Consider the following 16,955-nt stretch of genomic DNA (forward strand, 5'->3'; position numbering starts at 1 on the left):
AATTTCACCCGCTAGTTTCCACCTTTCCTTACAACCATGTAAAGAGTGTCGCAGAATATCAGGATGACTTTCGTCATCTCTAATTATTGAGCCAGGAAAGTGTACCCTAAACATTTCTGTTAAAGTGCGTTCCCTGTCTTCGGTAAAGGAACCATCTTCCTTTTCAATGGAATCCAGTTGACAAAATTTGTCTCTAGAGAGTATTTTCGTGAGTTTATATATAGCAACATGAGAAACGCTGTCTAAATGGCTAGAGAACTGTCTCCAGTTATCCTGCTTACTGGTTCTTATTGCCTTATTGTAATTATTGCGAGCTTCATGGTACGAAGACCAATCGCCCCTTTTCTCGGCCTTATTAAAAAGTCTTCTGCAATAAGATATATCATAAAGGACTGAAAGGTGGTAAAGGCACATGTGAGGCATGGGTGCAAGTTAGGTGATGTGTTCAAGACGGAAAATATTTTCAGACCCCCCCCCCCCTCCCGCCCGCGGGCTTAAGGAAAAATTTAGTGTATGAATGTTGTAGATTTTAACAGTGCCAGTTTGGGAATCTGTTTGATTTAAACTTTAAGCCTTTAAATTGTAATATTTAAGCGTTTTGACATCAAATTCCAAAAAACCTAAAATCCGGCAATAAGGAGGCTCTCCCCCAGAAAGTTTTTCAAATTGAAGTCCAAAAAACGTATGGTAGGCCATTTTGGTAAAGTTCAGGGAAAGGAGGGGTTCAGGGATTCTTATATCAATTATTTCAAACTGATTGTCCCAAAATCACATTATTGGGCACCCTTCAAAAATATTAGAGAAGGGAGGGGGAACGCTCTGGGCTCTCCCCGAAATTGAAGCTTTAAAAACGAAATTGTAGTCCATCTTTCATAACGTTTATACGCATTTTGAATGCACTATTGAAGGGATGAAATTCAGGAACCCTCGTTCGGCAATATTTCGAAATTGAAGTTCCAAAAACGCAACTTTAGACGATATTGGATAAGGTTAGGGGTAAAAGCGTTCGCAGTTCCTCACCATTAGTTTTTGCTGATCGTAAACATTTTTATTGTAGCAATAAAATCGCTTAGGACATGAGATTTTCACTTTTGCAACATAAATCAGTTCTGATCAGAAAGTTTACCCAAGGTAGCGCCAACAAACCAGAAAAGAAGGAGAGGTGGGGGAAGGGTATGGCCGACTAATGATAATGAACTGGTACCATTCCCCCACACAGTCTTCATTTGAAAAAGGATACTTTCATAAGATAGCAGGTGGTGAAATTAGCAATAAAAAATCACTTCAGTGAAGTATATTTTTAAACAAGGTACCCTTTCCAATATTCATTAATTAAAAATAGAAATAGGGGAACTGAATCCTAACCCCAGGCAGGGTCCCCGAATCACATCCATCTTAGAAACTCAAATACAGCCTAAAGCGGCACTTTAAAGACTTTAGCATCAAAAAATTTTTGGAAGAGAACTCCAGAACCCCTTCCTCTGAGTTCACCACAAATGTCCTAAATTTCAATTTTTAAGGCTTCAGTTTCTATTTTTTTTTTTTTTTTGTAAGAATAGTACCTCCCTTATCTATAAACATGACTTGTGACCGCCTAAAAATTTTAATACTTTAATTTTGGAAACTTAACGCCAGAAACGGAAATATTTCGGGCTGGGGTGCGGAATACCCCCTCCCCTCATTGTGTTTACTAAACGCAGTGTAAGTTTTTGTTTAAGATTTATTTTTCTATTGAGAGAGCAACTCCCCTCATACATCGCCTAAGACAACCCAAAGTTTTAAGACTTCAATTTCGAAAATGTTCCGAGAAAGACCTCTGAATTCTCCAACTCTTACCTCATTCAAAAATAGCCAAAATAGCATTTCAATACTTTAGAACGGAGAAATTTTCTGGGAGAGAGACCCCCCCCCCCCTTCCGAACTCCTTTCCCTAAGTTCACTTAATTTGACTTAAATTTGCGGTTCCCCTTTTCATTACCGAATATTTAAGAATTTAAATTCTAAAACTTTTTGAAAGCCTTCGAATTCCCTCTTCTTAAGTCTTCCAAAGATTACCTAAAGCTGAGTTCTGAATACTTCAGCTTTGAATATTTTTTAGGGAAGGGGAACCCCGAACCCCAAGACGGTCTAAAGTTGCGCTTTTAAGACTCCAGTTTCGGAATTTCGCCTAAAAAGAGCTCCCTTTTTAACATTGCCAAAGACAGCCTTAAAGTTTTAAGACTTCAATTACAAACACTTTTTGGGAGAGGGTCCCAAATGCCCTTTCACTTAAGTCACTTAAGTATAACCTCAAATAGTTTTAAATACATCAGCTACAAAACATTTTCATGTTAGAACATCGAAACCATCTCTCATAAATTCGTGTTTTTAAGACTACAGTTTACGATTTTTTTTAAACCTCCCCTTCCCCACTTTTACATCATTAAAGACAGCCTAAAACTTTTTGACTTTTAAATTTTTAAGATTTTGCAGAGGAGAAATATCAAATCACTCCTAGCTTCAGAAATGGCTTTCAATTCAGTTTTTCAATATTTTATACTGGAGCCCTTGAGTAGCCCCTCCCCCCTCTTAGATTGTCCAAGATATTAACCTTTTAAGATGTCAGTATCGTGGGTTAATTTGTGGATTTACCCTCTTTGCAAAAGCAGCGTTTTTTCGCAAACTCGTGCTGCCGTTGTTTTTTCCTTTCCTTTCTCTCTCTATCTCTCTCACCCTCCCCCCCCCCATATTTCCATTCTAGCGAGTGTTATTCAATGAATGACATTGGACTTTAGTGATTCCTCAAGTCTTTGTCAAAAATGCAGGAACAGTTGCCCATCGGTGCTTCCAACCAGCTTTAAATTTCCTCCCGATTATTTCCAAACTTTCCATTTTCATTAAAATTTTCAAAATCCCTGATAGTTTCCGTTTTACCTAGTATGTGGAAGCCCTTTGCTGTGGCGAAAACATTTCATCTTGTCAGCAATCACTCTCAATCGGTGATTCAGATTCAACTCTTAAGACATTTTAGATCGAACATAATTTTCATTTATGCGTGTTTTCAAAAACCCCCGCAAATAATAATAATAAAAAAAATGAAAGGATGATCAAAAATAGCATGAGAAAAGGCTAAATTTTCAATTAGAGCCGATTATTTCGAAAAATCACTGAGAATAGCGAGAAACTCCTCGGTCTGCAATGCAGTGAGTTGGAAATAACACAGCTTATACCTAAAAAAATCAAACGGCACGAGTCGAAAAGGCACGCCTCCAAAAGCACGTTGCAAACAAAACAAGCCCACGGCGGAAAACCGAGAGAATGTCTATGTAAATTCGTGGTTATGGAACGGTTCAGTAATTAAAGCATATTTTTCAAACACTCAATCATTCTTTAAGTAAAAACTGGAAGAAAGTCATCGAATTTCTTTCCGTCCCGACCTCCATCTCGGAAATTTTGTCCAAGGCGGAAATTCGTCCTGAGAGGATTAGAAAGTATTAGCTTAGCAGAAATACATTGCAGTTGAAGCTTTCTTAAAAGTGAGGGTGCTAAATTTGTTGAACTGGTTCATACCTTTTGCCTCTGTGAATAAAAAGAAACTTTTCTTTTGCCAACTTAAACCAACTAGTGAAAAAGTAAAACTAATGCTATTTTACTTTGATTTAAAAAAAACAAATAACACGTCCATCGTTTCAAAAATCCTAAATCTTTTTAATGTTGACGGGCCAAAAAAAAAAGACATCAGAACAATTGGATGATATGAAAGACTAAGGAAGAAAAAGATGAACTAACTAATAAGTCATGCTAAAAGTCCTCTAACATTGCAAAATTTTACCTTGAAACTTCTCAGAATCTGTAATAATAGTATGATAGTCTGGATCACTTGCAGGTTCTTGCTGCGATTGGGAACATAAGTAGCTACATGTGTGTAGAGCACATCGAGCTTGAACTAAAATAATAATTTAAATTCAAAATAAACACAAAATTCAAATCAGGACTTCAAAAGAAAAATTAGCTCTTTTTACAAAACATAGCACTATAATTAATTTTAGGTAAGGAATCAGAGATTTACAAAAATATGAATTCATACATATTCAAAATTATATAACTTAATTCTAAATATAAACTCAATAACTCTTAATTAGCAATAATGTCAATATTGTTCTTTAACAGTCAAAATTTGTTAGTTTTGTAGCAAAATGTTACATTTAATCATTAGCCCTAAAGCAGAATACTACAAAATTTGCGACATACATTGCAAAACAGATGCATAATTTTTAAAGCATTTGTTTCAGTAGAGCCTTTAAAACACTTTTTTTTTTTTGCAGGAAGGTCAAATTCTGTGCCTCTTTTTTTTAGTATGAATTAAAACAGATTTTTTCTGAGACTTGACCTTGTTTTTCGAGTCTTTAAATTTAGACTTTAATGACAAGGAACTTCCTGAGATGCTGGCCACTCATTAGAGATGAGATGGGCTCAGCCCGGGTACGAAGCGGGCTCGGGCTCAAGCACAGATATTCAATCGCCAATCTCCATACAAATTCAAAGCAAATAAACATTTTTCTACTGTGAGAAAATGAAAGGAACATTTAAATCAGTTCAATCAATGTCAAATTTACCCCCAGCCTTCCAAAAAATAAATAGATTAATTAATTAATGCTTATTTATAGTGTTCTTTTGACATTAACTATTGCAATGTCATATAGTAATGCATTTGAAGTAGAGCATTTTAAGAAAATTTAGAAACTTCTGTTAATGAAGAACATTTGAGGTAACATTTTTCATTAACAGAGAGATCATGTCAGACTGTAGAAGGCTCAGCTTTTGGTACAAGAAAGTTTCCTTTGGGCTCGAATTTTGGTCTGAGATAATATCACTTGGGCTCAGGCTGGCTCGGTTACAAATTTTCAGCCTCGGGCGGGCCCGGGCTCCTCAAAAATGAGCCCAAACTCATCTCTACTGCCCATTGCTCGCTGACGCTCACCAATCCCTGAAAATTGCTTCACAATCTTTTATCATTCGCCAAGATATAATTCTTCAATTAGAAAGACTCAGATTTAAAAAATGCATCAAGAGTTCCTATTTGGACAAAATGAAAATCCCCCTTTCCCTAAAGTAGAAAATAAAATTTTAGCGAAAAGCTCATAATTAGAACACTATCTTGCTCCCACCCAAACAGAAACAGAATCAGAAGCGGATTTTAAGGAGGGTCCAGGGAGCACGTGCCCTTTCCCAAAAAAAGGATGAATTAATTTCACTATTTTATTTATTACTTTTTAATTGACCTTTCTTTTGCATTTTTATATAGTTAATTAAAAAGAACACAAAACACACACAGTATATTTTGAATAAAAGCGTTTTTGTTTGCTAAAGAAGTATTACTGGAGTCAGAGGCCCAGAGTAGCAGAATACATTTAACTCACTGGTTTCGAATTCAAGGGACCATATTATCGCGATCTGTCCATTAATTCTTCTTTGATGGAATCAATAATTAACATATTTTTTTTAATTTAATGTGTTGGCCCGATCTAAAAAAGTCATTTTGATTCAGCAACCTATTTGCGAAATTATAGATTTCTTTATCAGCTTATAAAAAATGCAAAATGAAAGCAATCATATGGTAGTTTCTTGGAAAAACCATGATTTTTAATGGAAACGACAGGTAGTATCAATATGTTACCTCAACTGTATCATGGCTTTAAGAACAAATCAGCAACTGTTTTTAAATTCACACAGAAATAGTTTATGAATTCTTCAGTAAAACTTATATGTTATGAAATTATGATTTTCTTTATAAATTATTTAAAAAAACTCAAGTGGGGTATGAATTTATTTAATAACCTTGCCCTCGTGTTATAATCATTATTTCAATGTTCCTAAGTAAAGTCACTCATAGTCTAGCATCACCACGTTAACGATGCTTTCTGTCCACATTCAAAGTATATTAGTGCATAATATTCATGTACTTAGAAGTAGATTCATTGACCTGAAGGAATCTTTAATATATATATATATATATATATATAAAATTAAGCAAACAGAATTACAAATATTAAACAAATAACAATTTGTTATAAATAACAAAAAAAGGAAAAATGCAAACAGCTATTAAGTAGGAATAGAAAAAGAGTGAATCCAGAGCTCATCAGCCGTGGAGGATTCATTAATAATGGTCAAAAGACCAAAAAGCATTCTCTTCTAGTTTATAGTTAAAATTTTGGTCTTTTGACCATTATTAATGAATCTTCCACGGCTGATGAGCTCTGGATTCACTCTTTTTCTATTCCTACTTAATAGCTGTTTGCATTTTTCCTTTTTATCATCATTTGTTATTTATAATTTGTTTAATATTTGTAATTCTGTTTGCTTAATTTTATGTTTACTTGGCTTTTTAGTTTTGCTGCGTTGCGCATCTATGGGCTCTTGGTGTGGTCTTTTCAATATTTTTCACTTTTATTATTATTATTATTTATATATATATATATATATATATATATATATATACAGGGCCGATCCTAGGGTGTCGGCCGCCCTTGTGCAAAGACCTAATGTGCCGCCCCTCAAGAGTAATTTGCATATTTTGACTCATCTTTAACGTCCATATAAATCTTTCTTCAAATTTCTATACCAAGTTCTAATTCAAAAAAAAAAAAAAAGAACGGAAGAATGATGAACTTATAAAAAGGAAGAAATGTTTTATAATAAGAAACTCCTTAGGTACAATTTATATCTTTGAACAAAGTAATAGATACCAAAATTTACTAATCTTAAAAACGCATTTTATAGTCTGTCTTCGGTGACATCAGAGGGGGGGGGGGATCAGGGAAGGGGGGATTACTCCGAGAAAATTATCGAAATTGGCGTATGAAAGATAGTTTTAGTTAATCTTTGGTTGTGTTCGGTTGCAAGGACAAAAGAATCCGGTATACTCAAGGTGCATGGAGAAATTTTCGAAATTGACGTCAAATATCGCAATTTTAGGAACTTTTTCGAGACTTCAGGAGATAGTAATGTTGATGTTCTTTCCTAAAATTCTTTCCAAATTGAAATCAGTCTGAAGCCTTTTTTTATGACCGTAGCGTAGGAAGGATCGACGCTATTTCCAAAAATTTTCCAAAACTGAAGTTTTAAGCACGCAATTTTGGGTTACCTTTGTTGACGTTGCTAAAGGGAGGGAGATTCAATCGTCTCCTATTGAAGGTTTTCGAAATTGAAGTTCAAAACGCAAATTTATGCTGTTTTGGTGATGGTAGGGGATCTGGCTGCTGTTCTCCGGTAATTTCTCCGGTAAAAACCCATTTTTGGCTATGTTTGAAATCGATAGGGGAAACGTGAAAATATTCCGAACCGAAATATTTTTCAGAACTAAAACACATTATAGGCTATTTTTTAGAAGGAATGGTTTTGAGACTATAAACGAATGTTTCTAAAAGCGCAATTTTATACTATTTTTGGTGACGTTAACGATACTGGGAAGCATCGGCGGATCTTACGGATATTTTTCGATATTAATACTGAAAAATACAACTACAGTGAAACCTGTGTAAGTTGACCACTTGCAGTGCACTACTTTAGTGGTCAACTTTAGCAGGTGGTCAACTTACAGAGGTTGAATTATATGATAAGATCTAATTCTGTGCCTGAAAATAGCGGTCAACTTAGACAGGTGGTCAATTTTACAAGTTTTACTGTATACACTTTTGTCCACCTTACCTCGACGATTGATGGGTATGCACTAGCGCGGCGAAAAGTTAAATAAGCCAAGCAGTTCTCCTCCGGATTTTTTTTTTAGAAATTAAAGTCCCAAAAACGTATTTTAGGCATCGTTTGATAACGATGGGACTAAGAGCGGGCGGGGGGTTCAGTGTGCCTTCACGAACTGTTTTTAGAAACTGAAGTCAATTTCAGGCTAGTTTAGGCAGGAAGGGTTCTGTGGCTCCACGGAACCGTCTAAAAACGAAATTTGGAGGTATAGTTGGAGAAAATTAGTTTCGAAATTAGTTCGGAAAAAATAGTTTGGAGAAAAGCGGGATCGGGAGTCCTTCCCTGAAAGTTCTTGAAACTAATGTCTGAAAAACGCAATTTTAGTTTGTTTTTCAATAAATTAAGTGAGAGGGGGTGGGATTAGAGGCTTCTCTAAAGACGCTAACTGAGACTGTCTTTGGTAGTAATTGCAAAAAGTCCATCGCAAAAATTTCGAAAAAGAAATCCGAAAAATGTCATTAAGCAATTTTTGATGACATTAGGAAAAGCTATCCTCTAAAAACACATTTTAGATTTCGGAGCCAACATTTTTAGGCTATGTTTGATTAAGTTAAGGTGGAAGGGGTGAATCAGAGACTTAATTGGGTGCTTAAGGTCGGTAGTTCAACCAGTGAAATGTTCCGAAATTAAAGTCTTAGAAACGCAATTTTAAACCTTCTTTAGTCTCGTCAAGGAGGTCATGGCATCATTTTGGATCTTCGTTTAAACTTACTACCCGGGGCAAGAGACCTGTCCTCCTACCTGATCTGAAACTGGGCAGTTCATTCGGGATTTTAATTAGAAAAAATTGCCGTAAAGGGGGAAAATTACAAAATTTTAGTTTGTCATTCATATATGTTTGACTCTCAAATGAGTCGCAATTTTTTACTTTCTTCCCATGCATCCACGATTATTGAACACAGATTTTGTTGTTTGAAATGCTTATGATGAGAGTATCTAATCAGTATAGCATTTTTTTTTAATATAAATAAAAAATGTCTTCATTGTTTAGGTCTATAAACGCTTGGGAGGTAAACATTAGTGGCCGCCCTCGGTGCTCCTTTTAGAAGGCACCCTTTCATGCTTCAGGAGGGGGCCATTTTCCTCATTTTCCCTCCCCTGTATCCATGCCTGATTACCGGTTCTGTCACAAATTTTGCAACCAAATGAAGCATGTGTGCAAAGAGTAAATATTAATGGATAATGAACTAACACATTGGTCCCAAACATTCTATTTTTCTTAAACTATGCTATATGCTGTCGGGGAAATCGACACTTAATTTGATAATTGAACATTTAAAATTTAGCAGATTTATTCGACTTATTATAAGTGATCTTGTGAGAAATTCTTGAGGAATTTTTCTTTATTATAAGAACTACATGATGCAGCCTGCGGCCGCCCCTTGCTTCGGCCGCCCTTGTGCGGTGCACACTCTGCACACCTGCTAGGATCGGCCCTGTATATATATATATATATATTAAAAAACACGCACATTTAAAAATTAAATAATTAAAACTTTGTTATGAAACATCAAAGGTGGGGGGATATAAAGAGGGGGTTTCAATTTCCCGTGCCCCTTCCAAAGGATTTTTCTGTATCCACCCCTGAACAGAATTTCAAAGTAACTTGTTCCAACCTGCACAGCTATAGGTGCTAAGGGGCTCTTGAGCATTGCAAAATAGCAGTTTTGTACGCTTGAAAAGTAGCTTTCAAATTTGTGGTCTTTAGTAATGTATTTAGCTCTTAATCTCTGGGCTTGAATTGAGTTGAGCGCAGGTCTTTTCACTGAAACAGAAGCCCTTATATCTCTTGTTCTAATTATTTCAGAAAATTGGAACAAGCTTTATTTTATGCAGATAAAAAATCTCTTTTGACTGGCATAGAACATTAAAGGGGTTGAGAAATCCTTCATCTCTTTAACAGGCAATTTATGTGAAATTTTAGCTTAAAAAATTAATTTAAAAAAAATAATTCAACATTCAAAACAGAAGTGCACACACATGGGGCACGAAGTTATTCTGTGTAAAATTTCGAGGCTGTAGGAGTGGGGTCTCTTGCACGCAGGCCTGCCATAGATATTCTTTTTTTAATATATGAAGGTGTGAAAAGGTGAATGCTACATAGTATTACCCCATCTTAAACAACATTATGCTACAACCTGTGACTGTAACAAAAATTAACACAAAAAAAAAACTCATTTTTCCCGTGTATTACTGATAATATCAAAATTACTCAAATTTACATGGAATGTCTATAAAAATATATACATTTGATTTGTCTAATAATCAAAATAAGAAAGAAAAAAAGCTCTTCTATCAGGGCCCAATGCAGGCTGAATTTGCTACCGTTTTTCGGTACCTTCACAAAAATCCTATTTTGAAATCGGTACTTTCACTAAAAACAAGTAATAAAATCAGTAGCTTCACAAAACATCGAAAATTTCACTAAAATTCGCATCTAGTTTAATCATATCAGGATTCGTATTTTCTATTTACAAACTGACTCCTGCACTTTAAGAATAGAAAAAAAGGGCCTTTAACCCCTTAATTTTGTTTTGATCTCGATCTCCTTACGTAATATGCAATAAAATTTAAAAAACAAGGGAAAAGCGATTCCTCCTCCTTATCCACTCAAGCAACAGGCTTTCAAAACAGTGGAAAAGAGGTAACATTTCGGGAGGTGCTTATCTTGTACAAAGATGAGGTGAAAGTTTTATATCTGTAAACATACTTGCTAACTATTACAGTACAACTAACTACGAGTTCTCGTACAAAAAAACTCCAACCAAAGACACCGGTAATGTAACATAAAATTTAATCCCTCAAAAAATTGCTTTAAAGGTTTTACCTTTCTGTTGGAGGAAAACATGTTTCGTTGACAGTCTAGAATACGAATAGGTAGATTTAAAAGGAATATTACGCAAAGATTTTAAAAGCGTGATCCTTATGGAGGCTGCCATTTTGATATTGTAGTAGAAGTTGAAGTTTATGTAAAGTTGGATATTGGTTGTGTTCGTATAAGTTTACCGATTGACAAGGGAGCTGACCACATGACACAGGACAAAAGCCTACTCACTGAGCTTCATAACACAACTATTGTTTGGAGGTTTGCCTTGTTTGTGTCCGGATATCAGCTGAAGCCATGAGTGAACTTCGGAAATAAGTACAGTAAAACCTGTCTACAACGATACTGTAGGGACTTTAAAAAATATTGTAAACATGTTATCGAAATAGACAGTTTGATAATTTTAGCTGGCATTTTGCTGGGACCAAGGAAAAAAATCGTTGTGGACAGGTTTATTGTTATAGATAGGCTTGGCAGACGTCCCGGTACGTACGCACTTACTCTACGAGTAAGTGTTCTCTTGGGCTTCTTTAGTTATTTTTTTCTCTCTTGTCATATACAACTATGCATCGCTTCAATGGTACATAATCTATCTCGATAATTCTTAAGTAATCAAGCAAATTAGGTCAGTAAATCAAGTTTAGTTGAAATACGCGTTTTGGACTATTTTGAAATACAAAAGAAAAATAAGGATGATTGAAAAATTGAAAAAGAGCTAACTGGATTTTTTTTCCATGTAATTAAAAAAAAAACTTAGTTGGTCTGCCTTGTATATTTATGTACCTACTAGGAAATATGCATAGATTTTTAAAATATTTTAAAAATATATTTAGCAAGTTTGCATTACCTTAAGAAATATAAGGTTCTAAATTTATTAAATCTGTAATTTATCTATGAAGTTTTGCTAGTTACTATGCATTAATTAAATTTTACTTTTTGTAACAATATGTAAAATTTATGAAAATATTTGGGAGGGCGGGACTATAAAATTAAAAAAAAAAACATTTTTGAAAAAAAAAACACCTTCATGGTTTAAGAAAAAAAAAACCACTTGGTTTAAACCAAAAAACCCTGCTTTGCCCCCATCCGCCCATCGGCCTAAAAAAAACATCGAAAATCCGATGGAATTGGTCGATGTTTTCGTAAAAAAGGACCTTCGCTGTTTTCCTTTTTAATAGAAAGAAAAGAGAGTTATTGTTTTCATATAAAATTTTTTACTTGAATTTCAGTATGAATTTCTATTTTAGTCATCCCTGAATTTTTAATACTGCATTCAGGTACAAACAAGTTAATTATTGCGTTGTTTTTTTGCGGCAGGATGTATGCATCTCTCATAAGTCATAACTCAAAAATGGTAAACTGTAGAAGGTTAAAATTTCGTATGTGGGGTCTGCGTAGTGCCAGTTGTGTTCATCCTTTTTTGTTTTCCATTAGGTGTTCTAAAAGGCCTATTTACTCCTTTTTTGTGGCTATCAATTACTTATTTCAATGCAAAACTAATGTAGCGTCTCAGACCGATCATTTGGTGATATATTGCCGAATTGGAGACCAACTTGGAAACAGGTATGAAATGGCGTAACTGGTTTTTGTGACATTTTGTTAGATTCTCGTTTAACTGGCGGTAATTTTAAACATTTATCATAAGTTTTTTTTGTAACTCCTACGGGGCCCCTATTGTCCATGGGACCATCTCGTACAATTGCAACGTTTGCGATATTTTAAATCCGCCACTTGCACCCACGTTGTCAAAACAAACTGGAGTGCAAGTTTTAAATGGTGTTTTTCTGCTCGTTCTAAGTCAGGGGTTCTGAAACTGAGGCGGGGGAGGTGCTTACCTCCCTAGTGGGGCGAAGAAGAGTGTCCTGGGAAGCGTACATGTTTAGAAAAAATAAAATGAAAATGTAAAACTAACTATGATTTGCTAAATTTTGCGGTCACATGTGAATATTTTCGACATTATTGCCTTTTTCAGGTTGTTGGTGTAGTTTTCATACACATCTGAGTGAATCTGAATTTTCAGCATTAGCACCACATACAAAGTCAAAGCATCGAAGAAGGTATTGAAAGTAATCTGATAGACTGCGTTAATTACAACCTAACATTCAGAAAGTTATCAATCACAAGCAATGGCAGCCCTCCCCACCAACGAAGCAAGTTTTATATGCCAATCTCACTTACACTATATGATCGAAAGCATTGGAACACTTTTAAAAATTCACATTTTTAAAGATTTCTCAAGAAATATAAGACCAATTGCTTTGAAACTTTTGTCACATAAAAAGTATGTTCCAGCAGTCATTTTTCAATAAAAATTGTATCACTCTTGCGTTTTGGGGCTCAGCAAAAATGTTTGCTTAAGGAAAGCAAAAATGTTTTTTAGTCATCATTCATCGTAAATAGCCAAGAATAAGCTGTAAATTTCCAGAAATTAGTTAGCTTACTACGTGCAATCATTTTTCATACTTTTTAGAGGGTATCATTGATATTCACGAAAATATAAGTATTTTTTTAAAAACTAAAAATTTTATTTCAAGTTTTTTGGCTCATAACTAGAGATGTAAAATTTCCGGAAATTTTGAAGGGGTGAAAAAAAACCGGTTTTTTTCGGGAAAAATTCGAAAAAATGGAAAAATTGATTTTTTTTAATGAATAAAAATAGGCTTTCGCAAAGAGTAGAACTCCTTGGGGTTTCTTAATAGCTCTGTGTTTCTTGGAACTTATAAAGTGTTAAGCATTTAAAAGTTTTTGCAATCTATACATCTTTTTCTGCTTGACAGAAATACACCCAAAAGTAAGTTTAATTAGAAGGAAAAAAACCCTTTTTGTTTTATAACTGAGAGCATTCTTGATCAAACGCCAGAAATAAATCAAGTCGTCGTTCAAACAATAATATTGAGCAATATGTGTCTAATCATAACAATTATATTTTCTATTTTAGATTGCTTTTAAAACTTGAAATAATAAATTAGAATTTTTAACTTTCAAACATGAATGATATTGTTTTAAAAAAAAAAAAAAAGTATGATTTCCCTTCCTTACAATGTAACTTTACTGTCTGAAAATAAAAGCTATTGAGTTTTGATTTTTTCCAATTCAGTCTAAGTTCAAATCAAAACTAAATTGGTTTTTCTTTTCCTTTCCCACAGAAACCTTAAACCGAAACTGCATAATGGTTTCTAAAGCTGAATCAGAACTTAAACTGGAGTTTCAGTTTATTCATTCGGCGTGCTAAGCACAGTAGTAAAAGTAGTCATACCTACACTTTTGAAAAAAAAAACTGAGTTATTAATGTAACCAAATTTTTCTCTATTTCGTATTTTAATTAATAAATAAAATGCTTTAGAGTCATCAGAAACTATTTTTTTATAAATTCTGAAAAAAAAAAAGAAAAAAAGAGAGACCTGAATCAAATATATGGAAGAGCCAAACTTTAAAACACAATCTCTCTGCTTGATTTCAACTGCAGATTCCACTTTTGTGCTTGGCACAGCAACATATAAGTTGCGGCAAAAAAAAAAAAAAAGGACCAAGATTGTATCATCGAATGGAAGTAAAGCAACTTCACTTTAATGAAGTTCTTATTCATTTTTGTCTCTCACTTTATTAGAAAATAATTTACTGTATCTCCTAGTTTATGTATTGTTTTTCGGTTTTCTTACAATTTTAAGCAAAAGACCTGCTCTTTTAAAGTTGTTTAAGCAAGTAGAGTCACAGTTCATTTGCTTGTTGTGCCTCGACAAACAGTATTTGAAGCGGTATGCCGCTTCAAGTGGCTTAGAAATTATAGTCGATGTCCAGAAAGAGTACAAAAACGAACAGTGAACATTTTAGTAAAACATCGCCAAAATTCGAAGTCAAGCTTTGTCTGTGATAGAATCAGCACAAGCGACAAAAAAAAAAAAAAAAAAAAAAAAAAAAAATGTTTTTTTTTTTCTTTTCTTTTTTTTTTCTTTCTTTCTTTCTTTTCTTCTTCTTTTTTTTTTTTTTTTTTTTTTGTGGATGAGGGCTGTAAACTGAATCAAAAGTGTACCAGAAGGACATTTTAGAAGCTGTTGTACTTCTGTGGACCTAAGAGCAATTCAGCGCACCAATGTAGACTGGACATTTCAATTTGATATTTCAAAAAGACAAGAGTATTGCAAGGTGCATTGTTTTTGAAATGATATCGTCTTTAGAATGGACGCTCTACTCGCTAGACCTCAATCACATTTCTTACACTTATATGGCCTGTTTTAGAGTCAAAGGTCTACCCTTAACTACACATAAGTTTGGACTCTCTTTACCAATTGTTTTATTGGGAATAGGATTGATTAAAGGACTTGCGGCCCTTGAATGAAAATTTTCTATTAGTTGCACCTCTGTTTTACTCTAAAAGACGGCTAGTTTGAAACCAAATAATTTATACATTGCTAAAGGTCTTCAGATATTATTATATTTTGTGTTTTTTTAACTTATTTATTTTTAATAACGTTACATGGAAAATTATTTGTCCGTTTTTTTTTTTTTTTTTTTTTTTTTTTTGCCGCACCCTGTACATTTGGTTCGCACAGTCAGCAGAAACATAGTTCTGTGATTAAAGCTATGGTTGTTTGTTTTATGAAGAAGGAAAATAAATTCTTCACTAAGGATATTGGTTTATTTTATTTATTTATTTTTTTTATTTTTTTTCCCGAAAAGTATTAAATGTTTTTCTGATTTATGTGCAAATTATATTATCATACAACAACTTGCATTATCAAAGTTAGACAGTATTTTTAACATACAAGCAGGGAGTAGGGGGAGGATATTGCATCAGATTTTAAGTATGAGAAATTTCTAATTACTTTTTGCTGAAATTTTCAATTGAAACTTCCTGAAAAGTTGAAAAAAAAATTTTTTAAATTTTCCGAAGTGGAAATAAACCTCTTCGAAAAAAAAACGGTTTTTTTTTCGCTTTTTTCGGAAATTTTCCGGGGTTTTTTCCGACTGTTTTCATGTCTACTCATAACATGCAAAGTTTTTCATCAAAGCTTACGAAACTTTCTGAAAACTTCACAACATACAAGAGAAGCATAATACTAGAATTTGAAATTGAAATGTTTAAAATTTGATAAAATACCGATATTTAAAGCAATTAATTTTTCACTGCGCACATGTTCGAAAGAAAACTTTCATAATCTAAAACCCAACTAACTTCTTCAACTCATAAAAAAAAGTCCAGTTCAATATCTTAAAAATTCAAAAAGTTATCAGCGATCTCTAACGAGTCGAATTTCAATAACTCTTGGGTAGGCGACGAACCATTAGGGGTTGTTCGCAAGTTTGTAACATTTGCTTACAATCGTTCAGTGTGATAAAAACAGCTTATTTGCGAACGATCCGTCGCGATTCGCAGCTTATCCAAGAGTTATTCAAATTCGGCTCATTAGTTTGCTAATAACTTTCTAAACTTTTGAGATACTGAACTGTCATTTTTTTATGAATTGAGGAATCTAGTTGGGTATTAGTGATGAAAGTTATAAATCGCTATCTTTCACCATGCACAGTGATAAATTAATTGCTTTAAATGTCCATATTTTATCAAATTTTTAACATTTTAATTTCAAATTTTAGTATTATGCTTTTCTTGTATGCTGTCAAGTTTTCTGACAGTTTTGTAAGCTTTGATGAAAAACTCTGCGTGTTATGAGCCAAAAACTTTCAAATAAAAATTGTAGTTTTTAAAGAAATGCTTATATTTTCGTGAATATCGGTGATTCCTTCTCAAAAGTATGAAAAAGGATTTTACATAGTAAGCTAATTAATTCCAGAAATTTACAGCTTATTTTGAGCAATTAACAATGAATGATGATCAAAAAACATTTCTGTTTTCTTAAATTTCTTACTGACCCCCGAAACGCAAGGGTGAAATAATTTTTATTGGAAATTGACAGCTGGAGCATGCCTGTTACGTGACAAAAGTTACAAAACAATTGGTCTTTTATTTCTTGAGAAATCCTTAAAAATGTAAATTTTTGAAAGTGTCCCAATACTTTTGGTCATATAGTATAGATCATAGAATTTCCTCAAATTATTGTATATTAGTTCTTTGCTTCTTTGATTTCATGAGTTCTAATAATAACACGCTCAAAATAAAGTTACATGTGTCGTAGTAATATATATTATATACATTTTGCGTATGAACTTACTTTACTTTCACTTAATAGCCTGCTTCAGTTTCAAATCCCGGTTTTCCGATTGATATACTTGTATTGACCAAACATAATTGAGGTGATAGAGGTGGGGGGGGGGATACGTGAGACCAGTGGCGTAGCTAGGGTGGGACGGAGAGGACGGTTCGCCCCGGGCGGCAAATTTACCCTCAATATTTTGGAAAAACTAACGCATTGTTACAAATTCAGTAAATAGTAAA

General features: G+C 33.9%; 1 protein-coding gene across 1 annotated transcript in view; it reads right to left on the minus strand.

Annotated features, from left to right (window-relative positions):
- LOC129222155 (heat shock protein 75 kDa, mitochondrial-like) overlaps positions 1–10,687 on the minus strand; it is a 51,799-nt gene extending 41,112 nt beyond the window's left edge. Inside the window, exons 1-2 of the mRNA XM_054856614.1 lie at positions 10,568–10,687; positions 3,812–3,925 (exon numbers count right to left, since the gene is read on the minus strand). Coding sequence (XP_054712589.1) covers positions 3,812–3,925; positions 10,568–10,679 — 226 coding nt within the window. The 5' untranslated portion in view covers positions 10,680–10,687. The remainder of the gene's footprint in view (positions 1–3,811; positions 3,926–10,567) is intronic.
- Positions 10,688–16,955: the final 6,268 nt, after the last annotated feature.

The sequence above is a fragment of the Uloborus diversus genome, chromosome 1, assembly GCF_026930045.1.
Source record: "Uloborus diversus isolate 005 chromosome 1, Udiv.v.3.1, whole genome shotgun sequence".
Classification (NCBI taxonomy): domain Eukaryota; kingdom Metazoa; phylum Arthropoda; class Arachnida; order Araneae; family Uloboridae; genus Uloborus; species Uloborus diversus.